Source organism: Aspergillus tanneri (genome assembly GCF_003426965.1).
Source record: "Aspergillus tanneri strain NIH1004 chromosome Unknown AapTan_10_pilon_pilon_pilon, whole genome shotgun sequence".
NCBI classification, from domain to species: Eukaryota; Fungi; Ascomycota; class Eurotiomycetes; order Eurotiales; family Aspergillaceae; genus Aspergillus; species Aspergillus tanneri.
This window is the reverse complement of record NW_022984637.1, coordinates 331,844-358,119: the sequence shown is the minus strand read 5'-3', so window position 1 is coordinate 358,119 and position 26,276 is coordinate 331,844. Positions and strand designations below refer to the sequence as shown.

At 48.8% G+C, this 26,276-nt stretch overlaps 6 protein-coding genes across 6 annotated transcripts; 4 read left to right on the top strand and 2 right to left on the bottom strand.

The window, feature by feature from the left end:
• Positions 1-1,255: 1,255 nt before the first annotated feature.
• ATNIH1004_001935 (uncharacterized protein) lies at positions 1,256-3,489 on the bottom strand (the record flags this gene model as incomplete). Its single annotated transcript, XM_033566630.1, has 8 exons — positions 1,256-1,645; positions 1,699-1,809; positions 1,873-2,202; positions 2,251-2,390; positions 2,436-2,468; positions 2,516-2,577; positions 2,767-3,218; positions 3,394-3,489. 8 exons carry the CDS (start codon positions 3,487-3,489, stop codon positions 1,256-1,258), a joined length of 1,614 nt encoding a protein of 537 aa, XP_033420832.1.
• A 2,727-nt stretch (positions 3,490-6,216) lies between these two features.
• Positions 6,217-8,199, top strand: ATNIH1004_001934 (flavin-containing monooxygenase; the record flags this gene model as incomplete). Its single annotated transcript, XM_033566629.1, has 3 exons — positions 6,217-6,515; positions 6,599-6,848; positions 6,895-8,199. 3 exons carry the CDS (start codon positions 6,217-6,219, stop codon positions 8,197-8,199), a joined length of 1,854 nt encoding a protein of 617 aa, XP_033420831.1.
• Positions 8,200-8,735: 536 nt separating this feature from the next.
• Positions 8,736-11,789, bottom strand: ATNIH1004_001933 (uncharacterized protein; the record flags this gene model as incomplete). Its single annotated transcript, XM_033566628.1, has 6 exons — positions 8,736-10,075; positions 10,260-10,321; positions 10,418-10,706; positions 10,756-10,959; positions 11,012-11,451; positions 11,506-11,789. 6 exons carry the CDS (start codon positions 11,787-11,789, stop codon positions 8,736-8,738), a joined length of 2,619 nt encoding a protein of 872 aa, XP_033420830.1.
• A 556-nt stretch (positions 11,790-12,345) lies between these two features.
• Positions 12,346-13,934, top strand: ATNIH1004_001932 (putative methionine permease; the record flags this gene model as incomplete). Its single annotated transcript, XM_033566627.1, has 3 exons — positions 12,346-12,696; positions 12,754-13,479; positions 13,530-13,934. 3 exons carry the CDS (start codon positions 12,346-12,348, stop codon positions 13,932-13,934), a joined length of 1,482 nt encoding a protein of 493 aa, XP_033420829.1.
• A 790-nt stretch (positions 13,935-14,724) lies between these two features.
• On the top strand, positions 14,725-16,249 carry ATNIH1004_001931 (DUF895 domain membrane protein; the record flags this gene model as incomplete). Its single annotated transcript, XM_033566626.1, has 4 exons — positions 14,725-14,809; positions 14,859-15,918; positions 15,963-16,059; positions 16,106-16,249. 4 exons carry the CDS (start codon positions 14,725-14,727, stop codon positions 16,247-16,249), a joined length of 1,386 nt encoding a protein of 461 aa, XP_033420828.1.
• A 6,253-nt stretch (positions 16,250-22,502) lies between these two features.
• ATNIH1004_001930 (uncharacterized protein) lies at positions 22,503-23,462 on the top strand (the record flags this gene model as incomplete). The annotated part of the gene is made up of 2 exons (XM_033566625.1): positions 22,503-22,577; positions 22,635-23,462. 2 exons carry the CDS (start codon positions 22,503-22,505, stop codon positions 23,460-23,462), a joined length of 903 nt encoding a protein of 300 aa, XP_033420827.1.
• Between the last annotated feature and the right edge of the window lie 2,814 nt (positions 23,463-26,276).

Here is a 26,276-nt window from a genome sequence, read left to right as displayed (position 1 = left end):
ACTATTTGGGTCCCCGATATTTCATTATTTGGGTCCCCGACTTTTGCTTATTTGGGTCACCGATTCAATATAAGTGAGATTGTAGAAAGTCAGATGGGCTAAGATCATAGATCGATCCGTAGGCGTTTTGACAAGAATCCAGCCCCGTACCCCGTCCGCATTGGCATCGCATTTGGAGAGGTGCAGAGGAAATATTCGTAAATCTAGCGACAGCGGGACTCAACCTCGGCTCAACGATATGAATAAACCCAGTTCGCTCTGTTTACTGGAACCATTATTATCCTAGATCGATAAAGATCCAAGGTAAATCTCAATCAATATACCGATCAATCCCCTGGTCCTGTCATCCGACCTCAGCGGTCGCTGGTCGGTCGCGCACCTTCGGACTGGCGCCCGAGCCTCAGGCGACGGCATCGGCAGCGGTCGCGCAGCAGCCGTTCTGCTAGCCGAGGATGATGTACCATGGTCTGTGTCGATATCTAACTCTCCCTTGCGGAGCGAACGGTCCAGATGATTGAGGAAGAAGGCAAGGGCGCTGCTATCGTGGTCCAGGCTGACGTGACGAGTGCGTCCGACTACGGCAACGCAGTGTCGGTGTTGTGGGCGCGCCTGGCCCGGCGGAGACAGTGGATATAGAGCTGTGGGCGGGCCATCTGCATCTGAATGCCTCGAGTATGGCGATAATAGTCAAATATGTTGTGCTGGAGATATGTCGCAATGATGTATCGGCCGGATACCGAGGGAGTATTGTGAGTATGGGCAGAGTAGCGGGCCTACCAGGTAGTAACTACACCACATATGCTCTATCCGAGGAGCAAGGCAGCTATTGTCAATATGACCAAGGCGATGGCCGCGCATCGTGCGACGGACGGCATCCGATGAACTGCGTCTGTCCCGGCATGGTATGTACACCAGTGTTGTATGCAAAAGGCTGGGTACTGAGGCCAGAGAGGCTCGTTGGAATCGCAGTCTGTTGAAGACGAAGGGCAATAGATGTGACTTGGGAGTGGCAGTGCGTTTTCTGGCTGGGGATCAGGCTCGATGGATGATGACTGGAGTGATCTGACCGGTCGACGATGCACAACAGCAGCGGTTGGCACGGAGTTATCGATTTCTGCCAGTGTCAACGGCTGAGTGTGCTGACGCAGAGTAAGAGCTAAGGAACTAGCAGACTGAAGCAGCAGCAATGCAGTTTGATTACTATTGACAAAATAATACCGCAATATGCATTAAGAAGCAATATCCATATAGTCGCTCATGACACAGCGAGAACCGCCACAGCCCATGCAGCCATATCAAACTTGTAGCTCCCTCTCTGGTTCGTCACCTTCTGCACACTAGGCTGGACAGTGATATTGTGCGGCCGGTTGCTAGCATCCCGGGGCCCTGAGAGCATCTCCAGTCTCCCCGACCGAGTGTCCGGCACTTGCACATGGACTGTTTGCTTTTCCTCGCCATAGTTCGCCAACTTGACGTAGTATGTGCTATTGGCTCTCGAAGCAACCCAGTACAGTGGCCCAAACTCAGCAGTGGTTTTAACAGGTAGAATGGTCGTGCCACGGTTGGTCGAGAACATCTTCTGCACGTAGTACGAAGTCGACAGCGTGATCGAGTCTGGGCCCGAATCGAACCCGTACAGGGTCGGCTGGCTGATATCAGCCTGAATCAAACGACTATCGGGTGTTATCAAGAACGTACCGACCACTGGGTGAACCCAAAATGCTGAAGCAGAGGAGTATATGCTGCCATCTTGACCACGTCACTGTTCCTCTCCAGTCCGATCATATGGACGGCCTCGCTGCAGCTGCACTGGACGAAAGACCAGAACACTCCCCTTTCCTGACTCGTATTTCGGCACCCATACTCACCCACCATGACAGGCTGGGATCGAGGCTGGTTGTCCCATTCATCGAACATGGCAGCCAGTTCATCCGGTCGGCGGTAGTAATGGTAGTCATATATAATCCCAGGCAACGCCTCCGGGAGACATCGTCCGTCTATGGTCGACGCGACGATCGTAAGCTGCGGGTACTTTTCACTAATGGCATTATAGATCTGCTGGAATCGATCCGGATATGTATTGCAGCCACCGGAGAAGTCGTCCTCGTTGCCGATTTCGATGTACCGAACGGACCATGGGTCCTCTCGACCATTGCTTGCACGCATGCCTCCGTACGTGCTGTTTGGCGGACCAAGTAGATACTGCGTTCTTCGTTAGACATAGTCACTCTGAAATGATGAATAACCCACCTCCAGTTCATCCAGAATATCATCCACATAGGGTTGAAGGTCCGATCCCGTCAAGATGCCGCCGAACGATTTCCCGTCCCAGACAGCCAGCACGGGTTCCATGCCCATGTCCTGACACCACCATAGATATTCATCCAGGCCTGGGGATCAGTATCTACAAGGGATCCAGTCATATGGAAACTCACCTAGCGCATCAGTATTTGGATAGAACCAGTCACCTGGCGAGCATTAGTCGCAGAGTCTACCTAGAATTACCGTCTCTTACTCTCTCCCAGGACGGTCGACAACAGGTCCAATGGTCCGATTCCACGCCCATCGCGTGTCAGTCTGGAGACCTTCCCTGATTTAAATAAGCATGTCACTTTGACATTCAGAGAAATCCATACAGGTTATTTCCCCCTGGGAATCTAAGAAAGGATGGCTTCATGTCCTCAAGGACAGCGGTCAGATCCTCCCGCAAGCCATTGGCTCTGTTGCACAGGTCAACCAAGCACTAGACAAGATTGTCGACTTTACCTCGAGTGATATGTCGGTGGGAATAATTGGATCAACCCAAAGTTCAACTTCATGCCCGGTACTTTTGACCCGTCAAACAACAAGCGGAACTCGTTATCGCCATCGGGGGACGCAGTGGAATTAAATGTAGTTTCATAACGCGTGAAGGACCTCGACGTGCTATTCACGGTCATATTGTGCGCCGCATACACAATATCACTGGATATGCCCACGAGCTGGAGAGTAATCACATCTGAGTACTCGCCCCTCATCCAAAATTCACACCTGTACGTCGCGTTCATCACTGGTACGCCGTTATATCCCTTGTTGACGAACCCAGCAAACCCAGTCTCCCACGGCATTACTTGAACCTGGAGAGTGGAGGTTATTGCATCGCTGAGAGGGTTGAGCATATCCTGCGATATTTCCACATCTCCCACCGCAGAGTAAGCTGTTAATCCGGGATTGGTACCCTGAAATCCATTGTTTCGCAGCAATTGACCATGGATTCCTCCGTCACCTAATTGTATCAGCCGATATCACGGACAGGGTTGGAACGTTATACCTGAGCGATCCATTTCCTATACAGATAAACGTCCGCTCCTTTCCGGTAGCAGTAGTAGTTGGAATAGTAAATGGATAACTCACCTCAAACATGACCCCATATAGCAAAGGACTGGACTGGTTGCCACTTTTTTTCTGCACGGTCAAAACAACTGGGGAAACATTGGACTTGCGGTGCATGTGTACCATATCACACACACCACTATAGCTCCATAGGAGACACAGTAATAGAGGCGTGAATATATACAATACCCTCATCGTAACTAGAACTATTTCGATTGCAGTGCTTCAACAAGGTGCTCTCCGTGATACCTCGGCCGATATTGGATAACCCTTATGTATTTATTAATAAACTGTCGTACAATGCATTGCGGATTTCAACTACCAGGGCTACATCAGGAACCAGTTTTCACCCAGCAGTGCTAGAGCTTGTTCATGTGGATGACATCACCACGTCGGGAGATACGGGGAAGTTCGGAGGTGTGCGAATCATACTATTCGGGTCGCTATATAGTAGCTGAGTCCCTTGTGAATATGGGATACTAAAATCAGCAATTGGAGAATCTGTAGGCGTTTCTTGCCGTTCTTTTCATTCCGTGGCCATTGTGGACCGCAAGTTTTGATCTGGTCGCCATTACACGACGCTCGACAACCCCGCCGCTTTCTTTCCCCAAAATGCCCAAGACACGTCTCCATCAAGGGGAGATCGCATTCTCTACCGCTAAAACAGAGGGGTTGACCATTCTCCATCGCGACCATTCTCCATCGCTTAAAATACTATAATCAAAGAGATAAAATTTTCGCACGTGCTTGGGAAAGCGCCAATGGGTAGAAGACAGAGTTGTTCATCACCTTAACCTGGGATCATCCGATTCGTGCTGTGTGGATGGTGCTGAGAGCTGGCATATGGGAGCTTTAATCTATGCATTCCGAATAAAACTTGGATTTTCCAAATGTAGGTAACTAGCCTGGATGATAATAGTTTCAGTCCGTCCGAGCCGGATTGCCGGGAAGTCGATATATGTGGAATGGCCACTGGGTCGCAACGTGGCAGTCGCCTGAGAAATGGCTTCATTGGCACTATGCATAGTGCAAAAGCAATCGTGGGACTACGGGCTGTGTATTCTCCGACCCTGCGAAATATAAGACAGCTTGTTATTGGTGAGGAGATTGGGAGGATCGTTTCCAGCACATTCCTGCGGATGGTCTCGATAAGGAGAGTCAGTGTCGAATATTTCCTACTGGAGATCGAGGGTGGGATTATGAGCTTACGTGTGGAACATAATATCGAGGTTATCATTACTGTTATGGTTCCCAGACGATTTCCTGGACTTCCGTGACGGTTTGAAACAGTGCTGGGGTAATTCACCTCGTTTGATAGTGCAGTTGCCATCACTCGACGGGTGGTGGACGTCGTCGACATGCTAGAATGTCAAAGTGGTGGAAAGGGGAGTGAGGAATACCGCCCTAGGTAATGTCCTTAGCTACGGCACGGTTATTCGTCCAATACCCAGCGTGGTAAGCATGAATATGTATTCAGGAAAAGAATTCCCAGTACAACCCCGGCTAGACTGGTGCATTCAAGGCGAGAAAGGCGGGGTTCGAGTGAAATCGCCGTTTCTATTCGTCTTAGATTCAGGTTTGGGAGGAGAAAAAGTCCTGTTTCTGCTGCAGGTTCTACGTTTAATATATTATTCAACTCGGTGGGGATAATGGTCCCGAGCTATGTCATCATGCAGGTGGGCTGGAACCTCGTCTTTGTGTCTATCGTTATCTCATGCCTTTAATGCTTGGATTGTAGTGGAGTATACGGTACAACCTAACTGTAGAGGCATGTATTATTGAAAGTACTCTATAGGTGATAAATTCGATGCTGACATATGTCTGGAATGAGGAAATTCTATGAATACTTAGTATAACCCCGCTTCCGCTGCATGCCACGTCAGGAAATACACGCATCATTCGTCCGTTGCTGCCAGATATGACACACCAGAATAACCCCTGAATGTTTGAAATCTCGTACGATCGATCCGGTTTCAAGCCTCTAAACCCAACAGACAGCTGGCGTAGATTTCGTAGTGGAACACTCGCTGGAGTATGGATGTACTGGACGTAGCTTAGTGAGGTCTAGAGTTTAACTTCCTAAGGTCTGAAACCGGAGCCAGAACTACCTTCTTCCGGTTAGACCTCGATGACCCTCTGCCAAGTATGTACCTTTTAGACCCTAGAACTGTCGGGGACTAAGCTGGAGATCTACTGTAATGAGACAGGGAAGATTGAGAAGGTCGTACCGGTGTCGGATGAGTGGAATTTTTGCCTGCTTTTGCGCAGAATATTGCCCGCTTGTACGAAGCATATCGCAAGAATGAGTGGTATCCTATATTTGACTGGGCGCTGAAGCGACACGAGATGATTGATGGGATGTGGAAAAAATTCGATGCAGATAGATAGATCAGCGTAACACAATCACTGTCCCTTGCATAAGTTGTGAAAAATAGACGTAGATGGAAAGGAATAGCCAATCGATGCTAGCTATACAGGATGACAACATGAATTGGAGACTCCGATCTCGCATACCCATGGAGACGCAGATATCGACAGAGTCAATTGGAGACGAGATAAGGCGTAGAATAATTACTCACAAAATAAAATACTGCAAATTGCAAAAGTCTACGTGACACAATTGCGGTCCACTATGATGTGATGCGCTATCCGGAGCGGTGCAGGGGCAAGCCGATTCGGGCTCGAAGACCTCAGATACGCAATGGATGGCGTGTAGAGACGATCGCTAGACGCTATAATCCCCGCATTGGTAAGTAGAGCGCCCTTTCGTCGTTGCAGGCTATGATATTTATATGGCAAAGTTATCGTCAGAGCTCAGTAGCATACATCGAAGCTAAGATCACCATGGCCGTCAAAGGACCTCTTGTTGCAGCCACAACGCTTCCATTCTTAACCCGAGATGCATACAGTCCTTCAGCTGTGGATGCGGTCCCTGTGAATGTGAAGTCCCCCGAGAGTAAACCAGCATTTGAGATTGAAGAGCATCCGATTGACCAGGTTCGACCGATCAAAGTTGGTGTGATCGGCGCTGGGCTAGCAGGCATCACAGCGGGCGTGCTCTTTCCTGCCAAGTTACCGGGTCTGGATTTGAAGATCTATGACAAGAATGCAGACGTAGTACGTTATGTTCCCTCCTTAGAATGGTCAATGACCCATACTCACGACCCGTAGGGAGGCACCTGGTAGGACATCTCTCAGATCGCTCTCTATCGCGCTGACAGAACAGGTTCGAGAACACATATCCAGGTGTTCGATGCGATATCCCGGCTCATGTCTACCAATCTGGATTTGCGCCCAACACACAATGGACAGAGGAATTTGCCCAGGGCGCAGAAATCCGCGAATACTGGCAGGGCGTGGCGCGCAAGTACGACGTCTATCGACATCTACGGCTGCAGCAGAAGGTTGAGAGGGCGGAGTGGATTCCCCAGCTTGCTAAATGGCGTGTCACTATACAGGATTTGAAGAACAACAAGGTACCGGACCTCTTGTTCATTATCAGACTTGAACTGACGTATCTAGACATATCAAGAAGAGCTAGATGTACTCATCAATGCTATCGGTCACTTTAACGACTGGCAATTGCCCAACTATGAAGGTATAAACCAATACCAAGGAAAGCTCTTCCACTCGTCACACTGGCAACACGACGTGGAACTACAGGGGAGACGCATCGCGCTGATCGGCAACGGTGCCTCGGGACTGCAAGTGCTGCCCTCTATCCAGCCACTGGCTCACCACGTTGACCACTACGCTCGCAACCGCACCTGGGTCGCCGATTCATTTGGCACCACCGGCGTGCGTCGGCTCGAGCCAAACATTATTCCTCCTGAGCAACGCGAAACCTTTAAGGACTCCGAGCGATACCAGCAATACCGCAAATCTATCGAACAAGGATACTTTTCCCGCTTTGGGGCCATTTTCAAAAACTCACCGGAAAACCTCGAACAGCGCGAGAAGTGGACGCAGTTGATGCTGGGACGCGTCATCGACAAGCCCGAATTGGGTGACTTGATCATCCCCGATTTCCCGCCCAACTGTCGTCGTCCCACGCCTGGACCGGGGTATCTCGAGGCGCTGACCAAGCCTAACGTCAGCTATATCCAGACGCCTATCCAGCGGTTCACGTCCACAGGAATTGTGACAGTCGATGGCCAGGAGCGGCCTGTTGACGTGGTCATCTGCGCCACGGGGGCCAATGTTGACCATGCGCCGCCCTTTTCCATCATTGCCGACGGCATCGACCTCAAGACAGCCTGGAAACACGATGGCCTTTGGGGATTCCCCTACAACTATCTTGGGGTGGCCACCCCGGGATTCCCTAATCTGCTATGGATCGGAGGACCACATTCCACCGGCCACGGTGGCAGCGTGCCCAATAGTCTCGAGAACCAGATCACGTATATTGCCAAGATATTGCGCAAGATTCGCAGCCAAGGCATCCAGTCGTTGGCGCCCTCCAAACAGGCCGCTGATGACTTTATCGAGTACTGCGATCGATTCTACCCCCGGACCGTGTGGACGGGGAACGATGACTCCACGCCGGGCCAGAAGAACTGCCGGTCATGGTACAACGGAGGTCGTCCCGGGGGACGCATCCACGGGTTGTTCCCCGGTAGCGCGGCGCATCTCAACTATCTGCGTCGGGATCCCCGATGGGAGGACTGGGAGTACACCTACACCAACCCCAGCGGCAATCGGTTTGCGTACTTTGGCAATGGATGGACGACGCGAGAGACGATGCAAAATGCGGACTTGACGCCGCATGTGCTGCGGCCGGAGGAAATCGATCTGCGGTCATATATGGAGGGGTGGTGGGATGTGTGAGAATAACTAGATGATTAGATATATTGATAGGAACTATATCATTAATACTCAGAGATATCCTGAACACCTTGTATATTTTATTTATAGAAAGGATAAAGTAGCGATGGATAATAGATACAAGAGGCTAGTCATTGTATCGCCTTAAACAACCAGATGAAGAAGCACTCTCCTTAGACATCATCTTCCTTCGCCACACTGCTGGTCCTGCCTCTGCGCGAAATGATATAGTAACTACTATTTATCAATACAGTAATTAGTTTTCTGTCAGATTCCCGGTTCCCTTGTAACTTGCTTTTTCTTTTTTACAGGCTGTAATGGGTGAGGAAGTGAACTCGGAGTAAGGCTAGACTGTGAATATAGGTATCATCCTTTTGATGAATTTTCAACTGGCTTCGAAATGATTGGGGCTCGTGACAAAAGGGCCTTTGGTAGGGTAAATCTCATACAGATGTACTCATCTTTTGCCAAGTACTAAGTCCATATTGCTTCTGACTTCATAATTCTACAATGTTTATATCTCCATAAATGCATACAGTTTATACTGTCCGGGCATATTCTGGCGTCTCCTCACCCTCTCGCCAGAAATACTGCGCCCCTGGATGCGATTCTGGCAGTCTCGTGTGTCCCTGGGCCTCGTACATGTTCTCACGGAAAGTGCCCCCAGGTACGGCATAATCTTTATGAAAAATAGCCCGGCGCTGCAACTCCGGAATCAGATAACGGATGATATCGTCAAAAGTATCTGGCACCGAGGCATAACTGAGGTTGAAGCCATCCACGTCTCCCACTTCCACCCACCGCTCTAGCTCGTCCGCCACAGTCTTCGCACTACCGATGACCTTGGCTCCATTGCCGCCCAGAACGAGATACTCGGCGATGGTCTTCTTGTCCCATTTCTTGCCCTCCGTGCCTGGAACCGTGCTGGCCCAGTGATTGACCATACTGCGCACCGCTGGTTGCTCCACGAACCGGAAGTCCTGATCATCTGCCCATTTGGAGAGGTCGTATCCTGACCATCCTCCGAACAATGCCAGTGCCCCTTCCTTATCACCGTATTTGACCAGCTCGGCGAACTTGGCATGTGCTGCTTCGTCCGTCTCGGCCACGATTACCAGCAGACCCGCCACCACCTTGATGGATGTCGGGTCGCGCCCGAACTCCTTTGCCTGCTGTCGTACACTGTCCACTGATGGCCGTACAAGCTCAGGCTTCTGTCCATGCAAGAATATCGCCTCCGCGTGTTTCGCGGCGAACGACTTCCCCGCTGTCGAGGTGCCCGCCTGCAACAGGAACGGCGTGCGCTGCGGACTCGGTTCGCAGAGATGGGGACCAGGCACAGTGAAATACTTCCCCCGGTGATGGATCTGTCGCACAGCAGCAGGGTCGGCATACCCAGCTACTCCGTCGCGGTTGTTCACGGCACCGTCGCGCCATGACCCTTCCCAGAGTTTGTACGTCACGTCAAGGTACTCGTCTGCGATGCGATATCGCTCGTCATGCTCCACTTGCGTGTTGAGGCCGAAATTTCGCGCCGCAGAATCCAGATACGAAGTGACAATGTTCCATCCCACGCGGCCGTTGCTTAGATGGTCAACGGTAGAGAATCGCCGGGCCAGCGCATACGGCGCGTCGTAGGTCGTGGACGCCGTCACGCCGAATCCAATGCTCTGCGTGGCGGCAGCCATGGCGGGGATGCTGTACAGAGGGTCGTTGATGGGAAATTGGGCTCCGGCGGGGATGGTGGGCTCTAGGTTGGCCGGGCCTTTGTAGACGTCGTAGCCGCCTAGCACGTCGGCGAAGAAGATAGCGTGGAATTTGGCCGCCTCGAGTTTCTGTGCCAGTTCAATCCAGTTCTGTAGCGACTTGTAGGCGTGGCCTTGGTCGGTGGGATAGCGGTGCAGCCCCGGGTTGAGGTGCGAGGGGGGGATTGCATAGCAAAGGCATTAAGGATTAATTGTTTCTTAGCCATGACGATGGATTTTGGGAATAGATATTAAGAGCTTTGGAATAATGAATCCGAAATGGAGATTCACTGTCTAATATGACTCTCTGCCCCTCACTGAGATGCTCGATGAGGGGCATGATGACGTGCGAGCCACCCTCAATGGTGTCAGTTGGGGTACTCCCAACTACTTTCAGTCCAGTATTTTTACTCTTTTCTGGGTTACATAGTTAAATTATTTCATTGAAATGCATTGTCTATCGTCTATATACGTACTAGGTTTTGGCCATATCCACCACGATGCGTTTCCCCGACACCGCACCCTGTCGCAGAATCTCCAACGAGTCATTAATGCCGGCAAGCCCTCCATCGACTCGGACAATCGGCGGTAACTCCAAAGCCTTCGACTGTAGCAACCTCTCTAACCAGGAGACGATCGCTTCTCCCACCACAGGCGACGTATGGAACAGCTTTATCGGTACCGTATGATGACAGACGTTGGCTGCTCTCTCCTTAGGCAAACCCGTCAGCCCCAAGAGGTGCGCATGCGATCCATCTTCTTGCTCTAAATTATCCAGAGCTCCCTGTAGAACCGTGGCGGTTTCCTTGCCCACGATGTCGATTGCGTAGCGTAGCTTTCCCCCCGGTGATACCGCGGATAATCTCGATGGCACGCGACGAATCCTGGCGGTCAACGAGGGCGTCTGCACCCAGTTCGACGAGCCGCGCGCCGTGGCGGGCTATATCAGCTACGCATATGACGCGTAGACCTGCCTGTCGTGCCAGTTGCAGCATGATGGACCCGGTGGTGGTGGATGCTGATGCAAGAGTCAGTAACATTCGTACTGTCTATACAGAGAAAGAACATACCCCCCCAGATGGCGATCCAGTCTCCCTTCCGTGGTCGTTCAATCTCCTTAGCGGATGCAAAGCATTGATCTCGAATATCAACCGGGATCTGATCTACCGCGAGGTTCTTCACCACCTCGATGAGATCCGGACCAGGACAGCTCGACCGCGACAGACTGAGTCCCAATGACACACCCAACGCCAGCACAGAGGCCACAAATGCCACACCCAGCGCGGCCGACGCATGCACGCATCCTGTAGATGGGATTCGCACCGCATTGAAATGCGTGGCTACGGCGTATTCTTGGAAAGCGGCCTTACGGATATCGCGATAGTCAGTTGACGGCACCAGAACCAGATCTCCTTCCCGGACACGCGCCGATTCGTCTGCTTGCACGACTACCCCCGCGAGATCTCGTCCATTGACCCAGGGGAGACTGGGAATGCCGAAATTGAAGGCCCTGAGGATGTTAGCCACGGGTACTCACTTATGCACGGTGTAGATGTGGTCTTACGGGCCTTTCCAGTCGATCGGATTCAGACCGATTGCTAGAATCTTGACGAGAATCTCATCTTTGCTGTGCGTCGAGGGAATAGCATGATCCGTTACCAGGGTGTATTGCTCGCGAGCAGCCTTGAGTAGCAGTGCTCTCTGAGTGCTTCTCGGAGGAATGATCGATTCCGCTGGTTGATATGCCGTGATATAACTGTTGGCTCGTTGTTCGATAATCACCTCGTGGACAACAGCGGAGGGTTTCTTGTCCAGCGATGTCGCTGTATATGTGGATACTGTGGTCATGATGGTCTGGAATCTTGTTCTAGAGATGGAAAGTAGGGTTGCTACGGTTGGGATGTCGGCTATTTCAGTCCGTCCATCGCCATACACTCTCCACTGACTCGAGAGCATTACCAATCGTCATTCACGAGTCAGCAGGATCTCTGTAATTTGCAAATGAATTTGCATTTGTGGAGGCATTGCGAATGGCGGGGTTGAGATGGCGTGATGAGGTAATCGGAGCGCTTGTGTCGGGGTATCGCTTGATCATGGAATGGAGTATGGTCTGTGTACGTCTGGAAGTATTCATTATCAAGGCGTGTTGGATTATGAACCAATCCTTGTGTGCATGCAGATTGATCTGACCCTATGATATATCAAGTCTGTCAACGATGGCATACCAAGAATGGGCAACTGATCGGATGCATAACTTTTACCTGGAATGACGTGCTACATCCCTAGAAGACTATCACCATCCATCTGACAAGTCTCGATTGCTTGGTAATGCTTAATTGACTAATTCTTATCATGATATGAACCTGTTCTCCTGTCTCTGGAGTGGTTCCATTCCACACTCACAATGGGGGATACAGAACGACAGCCACTGCTCGACGCAGCGTCCATCCAATATGATTATGATACCCTTCAGGGTTCATATCTCCATCATCTCGATGTAGACCTCAGCGACAGCGACACCCTACCAGGCACTGTTCCAGAAGGGAAATCCCTGACCTGGTCCAGTGCCTATATTCTCGTTGTCTCGCGTGTCATCGGTAGCGGTGTTTTTGCAACTCCAGGCTCCATTGTCAAGTCCGTCGGCAGTGTAGGACTGGCATTGCTGGTCTGGATCGTGGGTACCGTTCTAGCCGCCTGTGGACTGGCCGTGTCGATGGAGTACGGATGCATGCTGCCTCGATCTGGTGGCGACAAGGTATGGAAATATATCGCTCTGGGATAGTAGAGTTAGAAAGAGAGGCTGAACTCCCAGGTGTATCTGGAATATACCTATCCTCGTCCCCGATTCCTCGCCTCCACCCTGATTGCCGTGCAGGCTGTCGTATTAGGGTTTACGGCGAGCAACTGCATCATTTTCGCTAAATACACGCTGTTTGCCTTCGATGTTGAACCCACAGAAGTGCAGCACAAGATTTTGGCGGTCGGTCTGCTCACGGTTATTACCTTCGTACATGGATGTTTCCCAAAGACAGGCATCTGGGTGCAGAATCTGCTGGGATGGATCAAGATCTTCCTGATCGCGGCCATGTCGCTGACAGGCCTCTGGGTGATTCTTTTCCGGCCATCCAGTAACTCTCTTGGAGTGTCACCAGAAATTCCCACCAGTCCACTAGCATGGGATGGGCTGTGGGAGGGATCCAACTGGAGCTGGAGTCTGCTATCGACCTCGCTGTTCAAGGTGCTTTATTCATACGCAGGGCTCAACAACGTCAACAATGTCCTCACCGAGGTGCATGACCCCGTGCGGACGCTGAAATCCGTCGGTCCAGCCGCGCTATTCACAGCGGGGGGTCTTTACCTGCTGGCCAATGTCTCATATTTCCTGGTCGTGCCGCTGGACGAGATCAAAAGTAGTGGTGAACTGGTAGCTGCGCTGCTGTTCCAGCGACTTTTCGGTGATCATGTCGGACGCACGCTCCTTCCTCTTGCGATTGCCATCTCAGCGGCGGGCAACGTCATGGTGGTGACTTTTGCGCTGGTATGTCTACTCTGTCTCTTATATCCAAGTCTCGATATTGATTAGAGCAGGCTCGAGTGAATCAAGAAATCGCCCGTCAAGGCTTTCTTCCTTGGTCTCGTGTTCTCTCCTCGGCCAGGCCCTTCCATACGCCTCTTGGAGGACTGATTGTCCACTACGTGCCCTCATTGCTGGTAATCGCCGTCCCACCCCAAGGCGACGTGTACAACTTTATCCTCGACGTAGAGGGGTATCCCGGACAGATCTTTGCCCTGGCAGTAACGGCCGGTTTGCTTCTGGTGCGATATCGCGAGCCCTTACGACATCGCCCATTCAAAGCCTGGCTTCCTGCAGTGTGGTTGCGCATCGTGGTCTGTCTGGCCTTGCTGGTGGCTCCGTTTATTCCGCCGCCAGATCGGAAGGGCGATGTGCATTTCTTTTATGCTACGTATGCAATCGTCGGTGCTTCTGTGTAAGCCTCTTGTCCCTGTTATGTGGTTCCTACTAATTATGTAGTGTTCTCTTTGGAATTATATATTGGTACGTGTGGACGGTAGTGCTTCCTCGTTGGGGGGGATATAGACTCGAGGAGGAGGTTGATGTACTAGATGATGGGATTGCTGTTACCAAGCTGGTGCCATTTTATAGCAACTAGTCTAGATATAAGACTCTATGAAGATATATAGAAGAATATGACGCGGTTCAGCGCACTTTACTTTAGCATTGCGCAAAAAAACATCTTGCAGATGATGTAGCAGTTGATTACCAATTTTGTTGTATGCAGGGAAATCAGGTATCCAAGACAAGGCATCCCTAGATTAAGCGTGTATTACCAAGTTTAACGTAAGAAGGATTCCTAGAGGACTTCTGGATCCAAATGCCCAGTGATATTATTGCCGCGGACAAATCTGGTCGCCATGACCAAGTGTTTTGGTTCCAAGAAGGATCGCGTAGGTAATTCGGTGTTCTGGATCCTGCGACGAAGGGTGTACAGACGCCCAAGAATATCGAGTGCGCGTTGGTGTTTCATACGGAGGATCGGAGCAAATTTTATCGACTAATCTATTAATTAATAGCTAACTGTAGTACATTAGTTGGTATCTGACTCCAATACGCGTGGTATTTTTCATTTGTGATGTCTACATTCCTGCTAAAATGCCGTGCGAGCACGTAATCGGGCTGAAACATCACGGATACATATCGGCAGTTGGCATATTAATGATTGGAGTCTACATCTATATATAGAATCTGGCTAGCATATATCGAATGAAGCATAGCAGGGATAATTCCATGGCAGAAAAAGATATCCAGACTAGAGACGAGGAAGTGGCCTCAACGGAGAGTCCACAGGGTATGTAGTCATCCATCTATCTCTCCGCTATGCCTCTGATCATCCATAGCAAAACATTCTAATCCCGTCCACTGGTACCGTTCTACCTTCTACAATGCCCTCATCCTCGGCATCTGCAACTTCCTGGCCCCCGGAATCTGGGGCGCCATGAACTCCCTAGGAGGCGGCGGAGCCCAAGAGCCCTACCTGGTGAACACGGCCAACGCGCTGACCTTCTGTCTGATGGTGGTCTCGTGTTTCTTCGGCAGCGTTGTTGTGCGCTTCGTAGGCATCAAATGGACTCTCATTCTGGGTACCATGGGCTACGCTCCTTACGCTGCGGGTCTCTACACGAACAACCGTTTCCATAGCGAATGGCTAACCATCCTGGGTGCAGCTCTCTGCGGCCTCTCCGCAGGTCTCTTCTGGATGGCTGAGAGCGCCATTGCGCTATCCTATCCGGAGCCTTATAATCAGGGCCGATTCCTAGGCTTCTGGCTCAGTTTCCGCGTCGGTGGCCAGATCCTCGGCGGCGCTATTAATCTCGGCATCAATGCCCAGCGCAACACTGCAGGAAGCGTTTCCTATACCGTCTTCCTCATCTTCATCGCCCTGCAGGCGCTGGGCCCTTTCGCCGGTTTGCTCTTAACCTCCCCAGGGCGCGTACAGCGCACTGACGGCCGTCCCGTTAAATTGCGCATCTCGCACGATCCGCTGTTTGAAATCAAAGCAACAGCAAGGCTGTTCATCAGTCGTCCTTTCCTACTTGTTGTTCCGCTCATCGCGCAAGCCGTCTACTCCGAGGCAGTCATGTTCACCTACCTCTCTCTATGGTTCTCCGTGCGCGCGCGCGCTCTGGGCTCATTCCTATCTGGTATTCTGGCTCTCACGATGGGGAATCTTCTCGGCGCGTTTCTCGATCGGAATCATATCTCTTTGAAATCGCGCAGTCGAGGTGCCTTTTTGACGATTCTAGCCCTGCAGGGCGCATGGTGGATCTGGGGATCCATCATCGTCACGGAGTTTCATCAGACCCGGCCAACGTATGACTGGGTTGATGCCGGGTTTGGACGTGGGTTTGCTCTGTATCTGTTCTGGGTGATAGGGTTTCAGCTGAATTATATGTTTTTGTATGTATCCTCTACTTCCGTTCGTGTATATGCTGACCGGGCAGGTACTTTATCGTCGGAAATATTGCTAAGGATGAAGAGGAGGTGGTCCGTCTGTCGGGTTTGCTGAGAGGAACGGAATCAGCCGTGCAGGCTGTCTCGGTGAGTCGCATTCTTCTTTTCTTCTATGTCGATGCTGATTGCGTAGTACGGGTTGAGCAGTGTCGCTGTCATGGCGAGTGTCGGCAATATCTATCTCAATTTCGGATTGTGGGCTGTTTCTATCCTGCCGGCTTGGGTGGTTGTTCGGGAATTTGTGACGGATAGAAAGCTGGGAGATGATTCTGCGTAATTGTTTCTTCAGTATAGTATCGAGAGGTTGTAGTATGAACAGTATATTGATTATTTAGGTTAAATACATCCAGGCCATATATATCCACTGTCGCTATATCAGTACCAGTCCAGCTATATTCCTATTATACCAGATTAACCGTTATTGACAAATATTTCCATTTCTTTTATCTCCAGCTCATTCACACCGCGGCTACCACTCAATTCCACCCCCAGCAGGGTCAGCTGACAGTTCCACAGATGTTTCTTTTGGTTGAGTCTCGACAGTTGGACTCATAGGCTTTGCATCCGAGGCACTCGCTCGATCAAGAGAAAAAGATTCATCTGAAGGTACTCGACGTCATATAAGGAAATATTTAGTGCCAACACTACCACCTGAGCTACCCCTAATACTTGCTCCTCTAGCTGGACAGACCCTGTAAGTAGGTAATACACGCTATTATATTATACGTACCTAGTACCTTTCCTAGACACTGCGATAGAGTAATTTTGATACAGCTCAATCTGGTGACTAACCAGTTCTACTAGCTCTCCTAGAGAGATGGGAGACAGAAGTGCTGGTTGACTGCTAGGCAAGAAAATAAGGCATCCGGCTCACTCACGGAAAATATTAACCTTGCTATTCAGACCCCTCCCGGAATTAACCCCGTTTGACCAAAGCCCCCACAGCAGTGACCAATTCATTCCACCTTGAATACCTTGTCCACGGGTATCCAACCTTGATCCCAGCCTCATGACTTGGCAACGCAGGCATCGAGAATCGGAGTGGAAACTTGACATGCTAAAAAGAGCCCAACTGCGTCCAGCGACAAGTAGCCCAACGTTCGCCATGTAGTCTCGCGTCTGGCCATGCGACAAGCCCGTCAGCCACACCAGTCCGATAGCTGCATATGGAGGTGCCGCCTTTGTAAGCGCACGTCCAGTCCAGGATCTTATTATACGCCATCCCGAATCTGAATGACGGGGACGGTGTTTTCAGCGATGCCAAAAAAGGTCCAGGATATAGAGGTTCGGCGATCCGTGGAGAAATATTTATAAATCCAAAAGGTGCACATCGCATGCGCCAATTTACGGACAAAGGTCTTATTTATGACTTCTTGAAACGGTCCGTTTGTATCTCCCTTTTTGTGATTATTATCGGTCGACATAGTTAAACTGTTGTGTACCTTTGTTCGACGATAGTAGAGCCTGTTTAGGGTTGAACATAAATCTTCTCCAGAACTCAACTGTTGCAACGGGATGTTTCCTAACAAAAGTCTTTTTGGCTTTCTCGCTGTCTCAAAAGTAGAGAACTAAACATAGACGTCCGTCCCCACTACAGCTGACTTATACAGTTAAAATTGGCCTAGAATGTATACAGCTCCGCTACTCCATGGTGCACCTGAGTTATTATCTATCGAACCCAACCAAAGTACGCTATTATTTTCACTTCTATAGGCTATTTTTGATTGTTGCAGCATTACTGACCATTTAGAGATTAGTGTATCGAAGAATGAGGCAACCCGTATTAACTGGCCGGTACAGAGATATGGCGCAGGACTGTATCTTCTGCTCCAACTGATAGACAGCCAGTGGCCCATAGGTATTTAAGAGTCGTCAGTTAAATGGATCTCAGACCTCCCTCGGAAGCGACGTATTGTTATCTTTGAATTTTAGGCCACTTAGGTAACAGCGCCCTGATTTTACCGTAGTCACCTCACATCCCAAGTTATAGTTACAACGTTGAAAGAGTGCAAGTATAACTGTGCCGAGTTTGTGTAAGTTTCATTGCTCAATTCTAGCTCTAACGTCCTGCAGATACTTTCTGACGTGGTATTACATCTGTCCGGTAATCTAGATCAAATAGCTGCATTTCAGGAATAATTGTCTACCTTTCATGTCCCAGAGCACCTGGTGAAATGTAAATCACACATCCCTAACTGCCAACACGATGCGAAAGCCGGCGTCAGTATTTTTCCCCCAGGACAGATCATGTACTGCTCCTCAAAAGATCAGGGACGGAAAGCTACCCCAATCCCTAGGAATATTCAGGTGGAGGCATTGAGCTTGATGGCAAGCCAGGGCACATTGAAGAGTCAATTATACATGCTGCTGTGCGAATGCCGCGAAGTGACCCAATTACATGTATCCAATTTTATCGACGTCGTTCAGGACAGTGGATTAAGGGAAACCAGCTGGTGCGAAAGTTCATATTCATGGCCGATGTCTATGAGAGCCAGAACCCCGAAACGCTTTGGACTAGGTAGGATTCAACCAAGCTGAGCCCAAGCATTCCTATGGGCGAAGAGAGCTGAGGTAGAGAGTATGGATGAGGATATGTTTTTTCCAAAACAGAAGGACACCATAGTAGATTCTTTTGAATTCGTTGATAATATGTTTTGATAAAGTCGATTATACGCGGCTAGATGTGATCTCTTATTGTCTCCTCTTTCCTTTCTTTCTGTTACCTTAACTAATTAACACAAATCGATATGACTTATCAGACCATACCCGTATATTTTTTTTAAAGAAAAGAAGTAAGGGATACAGAAACATAGCGTGTATTCCACAAAGAGGAAACTCAATGTGAATTTTGTAGCATGCGGGTATCAGTGGCGCAGTAGGCAGTCAGTCACCCGGCGTAGTACTGTTGACTTACTCACCCTACCTCGTCTGCTCTCGTATTTGTCGCTTCATAAGGGAGACTGAGGCAGAGCAAAGATTAATTCAGCAGAAAGAGATCACCGTTTAATAAACTTGCGGAAGGCAATCTAACCAGTAATGTGGAATTGAGAGGGAGGCTTGTACAGTAGCGAAAGTGTCAACAGAAGAGTTTTTCCATATCAGTTTATTACAGCGACTACTCGGGATACACTAGGCGTTCGTACGCTCCGTTCGATGCTGAAAAGATAACGAAGAACTGGTCTATAACGCCACTCGCTGTACATACATTGCATGTTCCGCTCCTAACGCTAACGCCCTGCAGATTGCAGGTGTGCGAATAATGGTTACAATGATTAACTTGGCTGCAGCTTTGGATAGGTAAGGCAGTTTGGAAGAGTTTGGTGAACAGTGCCGTTCCCCGTCCTAATCGTCCTGAATATTGTATCAACACCAGAATTGGGCTACTCAACCCATCAGGAAAAAAGAGTGTAAAATATTAACCGGGATCTGGCTTCCCTAAGGAAACTTTCTGCTTTTTTAACTATAGCTACAGTTGTCAAGACTGGCGAGGCGGTGATATCGCTCATCACTTCCAATCACCAAAAAAGCTTGGATTGAGATACGGGATTCAAACAGACAACAGTTAGGTTAGCGTTACGCATCGATCTAGATCGCTTACGGGAATAAGGTCAAGTGTCACAAGAATCTCCACCACCAGCAAAAATAGCGAAAACTGTCAGTAACTTCGCATCGAATCATAAATATGACTAGCTGCAGCGTTAGCGATACTGCTGTTGGCCGGGAGTGGTTTCACCGTGCATGTGTATGATATATTCACGCTTGCATTCTGGAGAGCAGGGGCAATCACGAACAAGTTATCGGAGTTAGGTACGGTGAAGTTCAGACTTGCTGAAGCTGTAGTTGGGGAGATACTGGAGTACCGTGTAAGCAGGGTAAATTCCCGCCGCTTGAGCTAGCAGAGGAAGTATAGAAGTTTGGGATAGTAGGACAAAAAATAGACAGTGTGAAACAGATTCGTCTAGAAGATATGCAAAAACTTACTTGGAATACTCTGCTCCCTCATCACCAAGGACCTGAAGCTGGTTCAAACTCCCCGTAATATACAGTTTGGTATTGAAAACGCCCGGTGCTACCCCTCCAACTGGCACGAATATATTCCCATCCCATTCAGGGCTCCGGAAATCGGGTCCTGTCGCCAAATATTGTATGACGACGATATCAGTGTGTTATCTCCGTCTTTTTGTGAGCTTATCCGGTCAGACCGCTGGAGTCCGGACACGGCATTTCTCTTGGAAATGCGTGATGATGGGACGGTGTCACAACCGGGGAGCATTCGTACAACGAATCTGTCACCAGTCTGTAGATTATAGTACCGATTGTATTGTCTGATTAGGGAGCTCTGGATAGAGTTCTGCCACCACACAATGCACATTGTATGCGCATCAGCATCACCTCCTTCCATAGTTAACCCTAAGTAGAAGTAGAGAACGTATACGTTAACAAGGAGGACTGGATGGTCGTGGGAGTACAGTACGTACCAAAAGCGAATTCATCGCACTGAGTTGGTTCTTTATACTTCGGATCTATCGTGCCTGTCGGACGGGAAGATATCAATCACTTCGCCCAAGAATGAATTTTCTCGGATGTTGGGTAGGTGAGAATTCCTACCTGGACAGTCTCCTGGACAGTTTGGGGTTTGCTTTCTATACCCTCGCTTTGCCAAGATCATCATGTTGTCCCCTACTCTACCTGGCCATTGTTTATGCTGGATTCCTACAAGCCCCGGATTAGCTCGGGCTATACACTTTCTGCATATAGAGTACACTTACCTCCACACATGCTCTCGACCAATTCTTCCGTGAGACCATCCAGAGAGACAAAGTCCATTACCGGTAGACATTCGCCATTAATTAATAGATAGTCTCCATTGTCGTATGTACCACTTGCCACGCTGCGGGTTCCCTTTGGCTTGCATGTTGCTGTGGGCAGTTTCGAGGTAGATGTTTTCGTGAAGGTCTCGGTGACGCTCTCTGTGAATCTGTCTGTGAAGGTTATTCTGCCAGTAATGGTTGATTGTCCTTTCTGAGTTGAACTCTTGGTACTCGTGCTATAGGCCACTTCGTCATATTCACCGTATTGTAGGACTGGTAACGAGTCGAGCGCACCAGGGTTGTCTACTAGAAAAAGACACACCCATAGGACTATAATTACCACACTAGAACAAGTCTTCATTATGTCCCGTATTAGTCCCCACGACTTAAAATTTTAAGGATAGAGGGGAGGAAAAAACGGAAATGGTTCAAAAAGAGGCTCTTTATACCCAGTTTTCCTTATACAAGCCCCTTGTTTCTGTATATCTGCCCCGCAATCGCACCATCCTCGTATTCTCAGCCTAGTTGCATGAGCCTTGGCAAATGGTTTGCGACTCTTTGACAGCCTGGTATACCTAGAGTTTTCTTGGGGAATCAGGCTATAGTTAAATATTCCCCTCAGCCAAGGCAATCAAAAATAAGATTGGATGACTGATTCCGCGTGAAGCACAGCCATGTCCCTCGGTTCGACACCTGCATGTACGTCAATAAGTGCGTCTCCCACCAAGCTAGTGTGCATGTTGGACTAGGCTGTACGCTGGAAAACACAGTACGCTGGAGGAGACTGTGCGCTAGAGGGCCCCCGTCCCCCGCACTCAGTTGATGAGTATAACAGACAAATTGTCATACGTAAGGTTCACTTATAACCTGCCCGTGCGGTTGTATTTTTGAGATTGACCTTGGTGCTGAGAGGAAGCTAGTGAAGTTAGTCCACTCTCTAAGCTGAGAGCGCATTGCTTTTACTGCTCCTCCGCACCAGCCACTGGCGGCTGGTACGCGGAATGAACGTAGAAATTCCCTACCCAGTTACCAGTCTCAAACTATAATCCTAGGCCCACATTGGTCTATATCGCTATGGTTTTGGTTGCTCAGTGCCTGGGTACTGGCGAGTTACCAGATCAGTAATAGCTTCAATCACTTTAAGATTTGTTCCAGAATGAAGCAGAGTAAGCGCTGAGATTCGAACTCCAACCAAATAATATTTTCCCCACATAGTCTTAGATGTTTGGGGGTAGGTATGTAGGTAAGTAGGTAGGTGAGCAGGCATACAGACAAAAGGATTAAAGAATCAATTTAAAGACACTGAATAGCTTCAAAAAACACACTTTTTGTTGAGAAACATGGCTTTATGACCTGTCATTTATCGAAGAGCTTTCGCATATAAATTACCAAACACCCTTGCCGCCAAGACAACAAAAATACTAGTGCCTGCTCATGACTTTTGAAACAAAGCTAAACGTTACCTTTTGTCAGATATTCGGCCAGTCCCGAAGAGTAACTAGTGTACGATTGGTAAAAAGGTCTTATTTGAATGAACTGAGCTGGTCGGGCTCATCTTGATTATATTCTTCTTGATGTTTTCTTGTGTGCTCCGCGGGGGTTTCCCCCCGATCTAATCACATGATTCTGAACACCAACGGCCATATTCATAGTTGTGTACCATTCCATGTAGCTAGATATTTTCTTCTTCTACCTCCGCCAACCATCTCTGCACTCAAAATGGATAATGAAATAGATTATCCAGAGGCGGGCGGGCCTGCCTGGGGTAAAATTGTTATCGAACAATATTTGATTGTATGATTTTGCTGCAAACAACATTCTATCCATTCAGATTACTGATAGCCTCAGTAGAGAAATTGGTATTTTTCTTCGGCTGAAGAGCCCAGCCTACAGCGACAGCGACTCGTTCAGGCGTTTCTCGAAATGGATGAGATTCCTGACACATGGGATGATTTTAAGGATCCGCCTCCACGTCTACCCACCGAGGAAGAAATAAATACTATTCTTCGGCCGTGGAGGTCTGATGAATACCTTCGTATAATAGCAAGTCAGATGTTTGAAGAAGACAACATTCCTGTTCTTCTACGCACCTATTACAATCCAGAAGACGATGGCAAAATAAATAAATGGACTGCAGATCAGAATCTGTTCGAGAGAAATGACACATGGACCCGTCTTGACGATCCGGAGTTTTTTAATTTTGGCCCTGATTGGAGACGTATATATGACATTCTCCCAGAGGTTGCTGGTCCCATGAACCACCCCCTCAGACGATCTGTTGCAGAGGAGCATATTAAGAGTTTCCAAGAACAATTCAAAAATTTCTTATCGTCGTGGAAGCAGAAACATCCGGAGGAATGGAGTACAGATCCAGAGAAATTTATTGAGAATTGTGCGCTTCGTCTACAAACTATCTTTGTCAAGTCGATGCTTCTTATTGCAGACCAGGAGGCCTTTCAGACTGGAAATGCTTGGCTGCTCTTTTTAGATGGCCAGCGAAATATTATTCGGGAGGGCCGCGTCAACCTGAATAAAAAGGGCATTGACGATATAGCTATGGACTATGACCAGACTAGCGAAATACCGGAAGAGCTAAATGTCGGTGAGAAGTATAGGCTAAATGGGGAGATAGGGAAGGATCTGTACCGCTTAACTGATGAGGATCTTGCGGATCCTTGATTGCTTTTTGCACTTACCGAGAACCTCGCAGAAGGTAGACGACCACTTTGGGTACGACAATAACAAACGTCGGCTTCGTACCTACAATGTGTGATCAGATTTGTGCCGTCCTACCCGAGGAAGAAACTAGAGAAGCTGTTTCATTCAAGCCATATCCGTACCCTGCCGGCGCCCTTGCTAAGGGCAGACGAATAGTAAGGTAGCGGGTAGTAAAAATGGAATAACTATAGGAGACGGTAGTTTGGAACCGGACGGCTAGTAGTATACCTGATCCCGGTAGCAAAAGCAGATTTTATACCAACTAGACTGCCTAAGGCAGGCACATCGAGAACAAAACATCCGCTCACCTAACACGGACGCCATATGGCCGGTCAGAATCATGATAGATAAAACGCAGTCAAGGAAAGGCAGCTATAGCCTTCCCCAATTGAGAGTGGGAGGAGCTTAGGAGCAGCGTAATACATACTTTTTGTAATACAAAGAGGGAAGATGGTTCTAACCCCCCAAACACACCAGCTGTGTGGCGGACGGCAGAGTAGCAGTGGGAGCCCTACATCCAGTAATGCGGTGGCCGCAGCGCAGGCACTCGTCTGGGCATGAGAGAATAGTGAGAGTCGCTCGGCATTAATGTAATAAGAGGATGGCGAAGCGAGATGCAGGGATCATCCATAAAGCAGCAAGCACGTAAGGAAGCAGAAACGCAAGCACATAAGCTCAAAGTCACATGGGCGAGACAATCTATGCTACTATCTTATGTCTTACGGGAACCACGAGGGACTCGATGAGCGAATCCAACACAGACGCCACAACAGGCGAGCCGTCTACTCGGATACACTCTAGGCACATTGCCCAGAAACCGAATCGATTTATTGACGATCCTGAACGCGCAGCGGTCACGGCAGTCCAACCCGACGAGACAAGAAATTCAGACGCATCCTCACAGATAACACGACACCAGAGACCCGAAATGCGATAACTGACGCCACTCTAAGGATTATCTTGAAGGGAATCAGTCTCCAGGACTCAGAAATACTGAAACTACAGACCGGTTTGCAAGCTAGGGATCGAAAACTGAAAGAAAAAGAGGAGCAGATTGCTACCCTCCAAAACTGCATTAATAACCTCAACAGCAGGATAGAAAATATCAGATTGATGAGCTCAAGAAAATGGTCTAAGAAATCCATGAGACTACATCTACTGGGGCCAACGCCTCAACACCACCAGGAACGCAAACACCCAGCCTAGGCATCTCAACTCACTACTTCCTCTGTTATTTCGCCAGCATCTAGAGCAACAGACACAGCACTGGCACTTCCAAATATAATCATTCAAGTAAGAAACACTGGTGAAGACATCAAACAGAAGTTAGTTGATGGAGCCATAGCCAAGAGAACAATCCAACAGGCGCTTAAAAACAACCCAGACGCAGAGCAAGTCAGAGTTCAAGGAGTTAAGGTTACCGCAGCATCAAATTTCAAGTGTTCTTAGCTAGCCAAGAGGATGTTCACAAAGTACGGGAGCAACAGAAATGGCTTGAAGCTTTTGAAGGAGCGAGATTAAATGGTGAACCATGGTTTCCTATCAAGTTTGACAGCGTACAAAAGACAGGTGTATTTGATACAAAAGGGAACGTGAGAGAAGACTTCTACTATAGCTTTAAAGAGAAAAACAGTGCTGAAATAAGAAGAATCCACTGGTTCAGCGGACCAAAGACACATGGATCAATGGTAACTTTCCTCTCCCAGGAAACTGGCATGGCCCGGCTACTTCACCAGAAATTTGTGCAGATCCCGGGAGAGATCTCATTTACGTCCGAATGCCGTTATATACCGAGACCAATGCGATGCCGCAATTGCCAGAATTATGGCCACAAATAGGCGCGCTGCAAAGCTTAAACTACATTGCCAAGGTCTTGAGAACACCCTCCAGAATGAACAGAAGAAGCGCCAGCGTGCAAAGCCTCTTATTTTGATCTACATACCCATGAAGGTGGTAATGCAGTGTTCTACTCACCACAGAAAACCCAGCAAGCTCGGATCTTCAAGCGGAAAAAGAGAAGGCAATACAGCTTGCTAAAGCTTCAAAACAGGAATAGAAGCTTCGCCGACAGCAGGCTAAGCTAGAAAAGCAACAATTAATGGAAGAAATGAAGAGAATTTGGGCATCTAATAGAGCAATGCGTATTAAAAGCGCCGAAGGCAAGAGGAACAGCTAGCTCAAGAGGCAGACCTCCAGACTCAAAATAACTTCAAGAATGTCACAAGAGGCAAGAAAAGCTATCTAGGACTTCTACACCTCAAAATTCGCAACCTAAGGTCCGTCCAGCCGCTGAAGTTGTTGAACAGGTACCTAGTACTCTAAATCGCCGAGGAAGGCATGTTCGGCTCCCAGAACGCTTCCGAGAAGTTTAAAAAAAAACCTATATAGCTTCGTTATGACCTCAACCTTATTACATGAAAAGATCTCCATATAATTTAGTTATGGAATTCATAAGAGATGCGCAGGGAGCTATTCTATCGGCTACAGGCCAACTAGCCTAACTAGGAAGTACATAACATTCAGTGGAAACACCAGGAATCGCAGTATCTCAACCAACTGAGCCTACTAAGCGGTTCCCTATATTCTCATTGAGGTGTTCAACTATCTAAAGGATTCAGGGGTTGAATCGGTCGTCAGATACTCCGCACCGCCAAGTCGGGCGGATTATGGTGTTTCTGTAGCACTCTACTTTGTTCAATACCCCATAGCCTTTCTATAAATAAATGAAATAAAGCCATACAGACTTCCTAAACTGGAAATAACAGTGAGCAATGC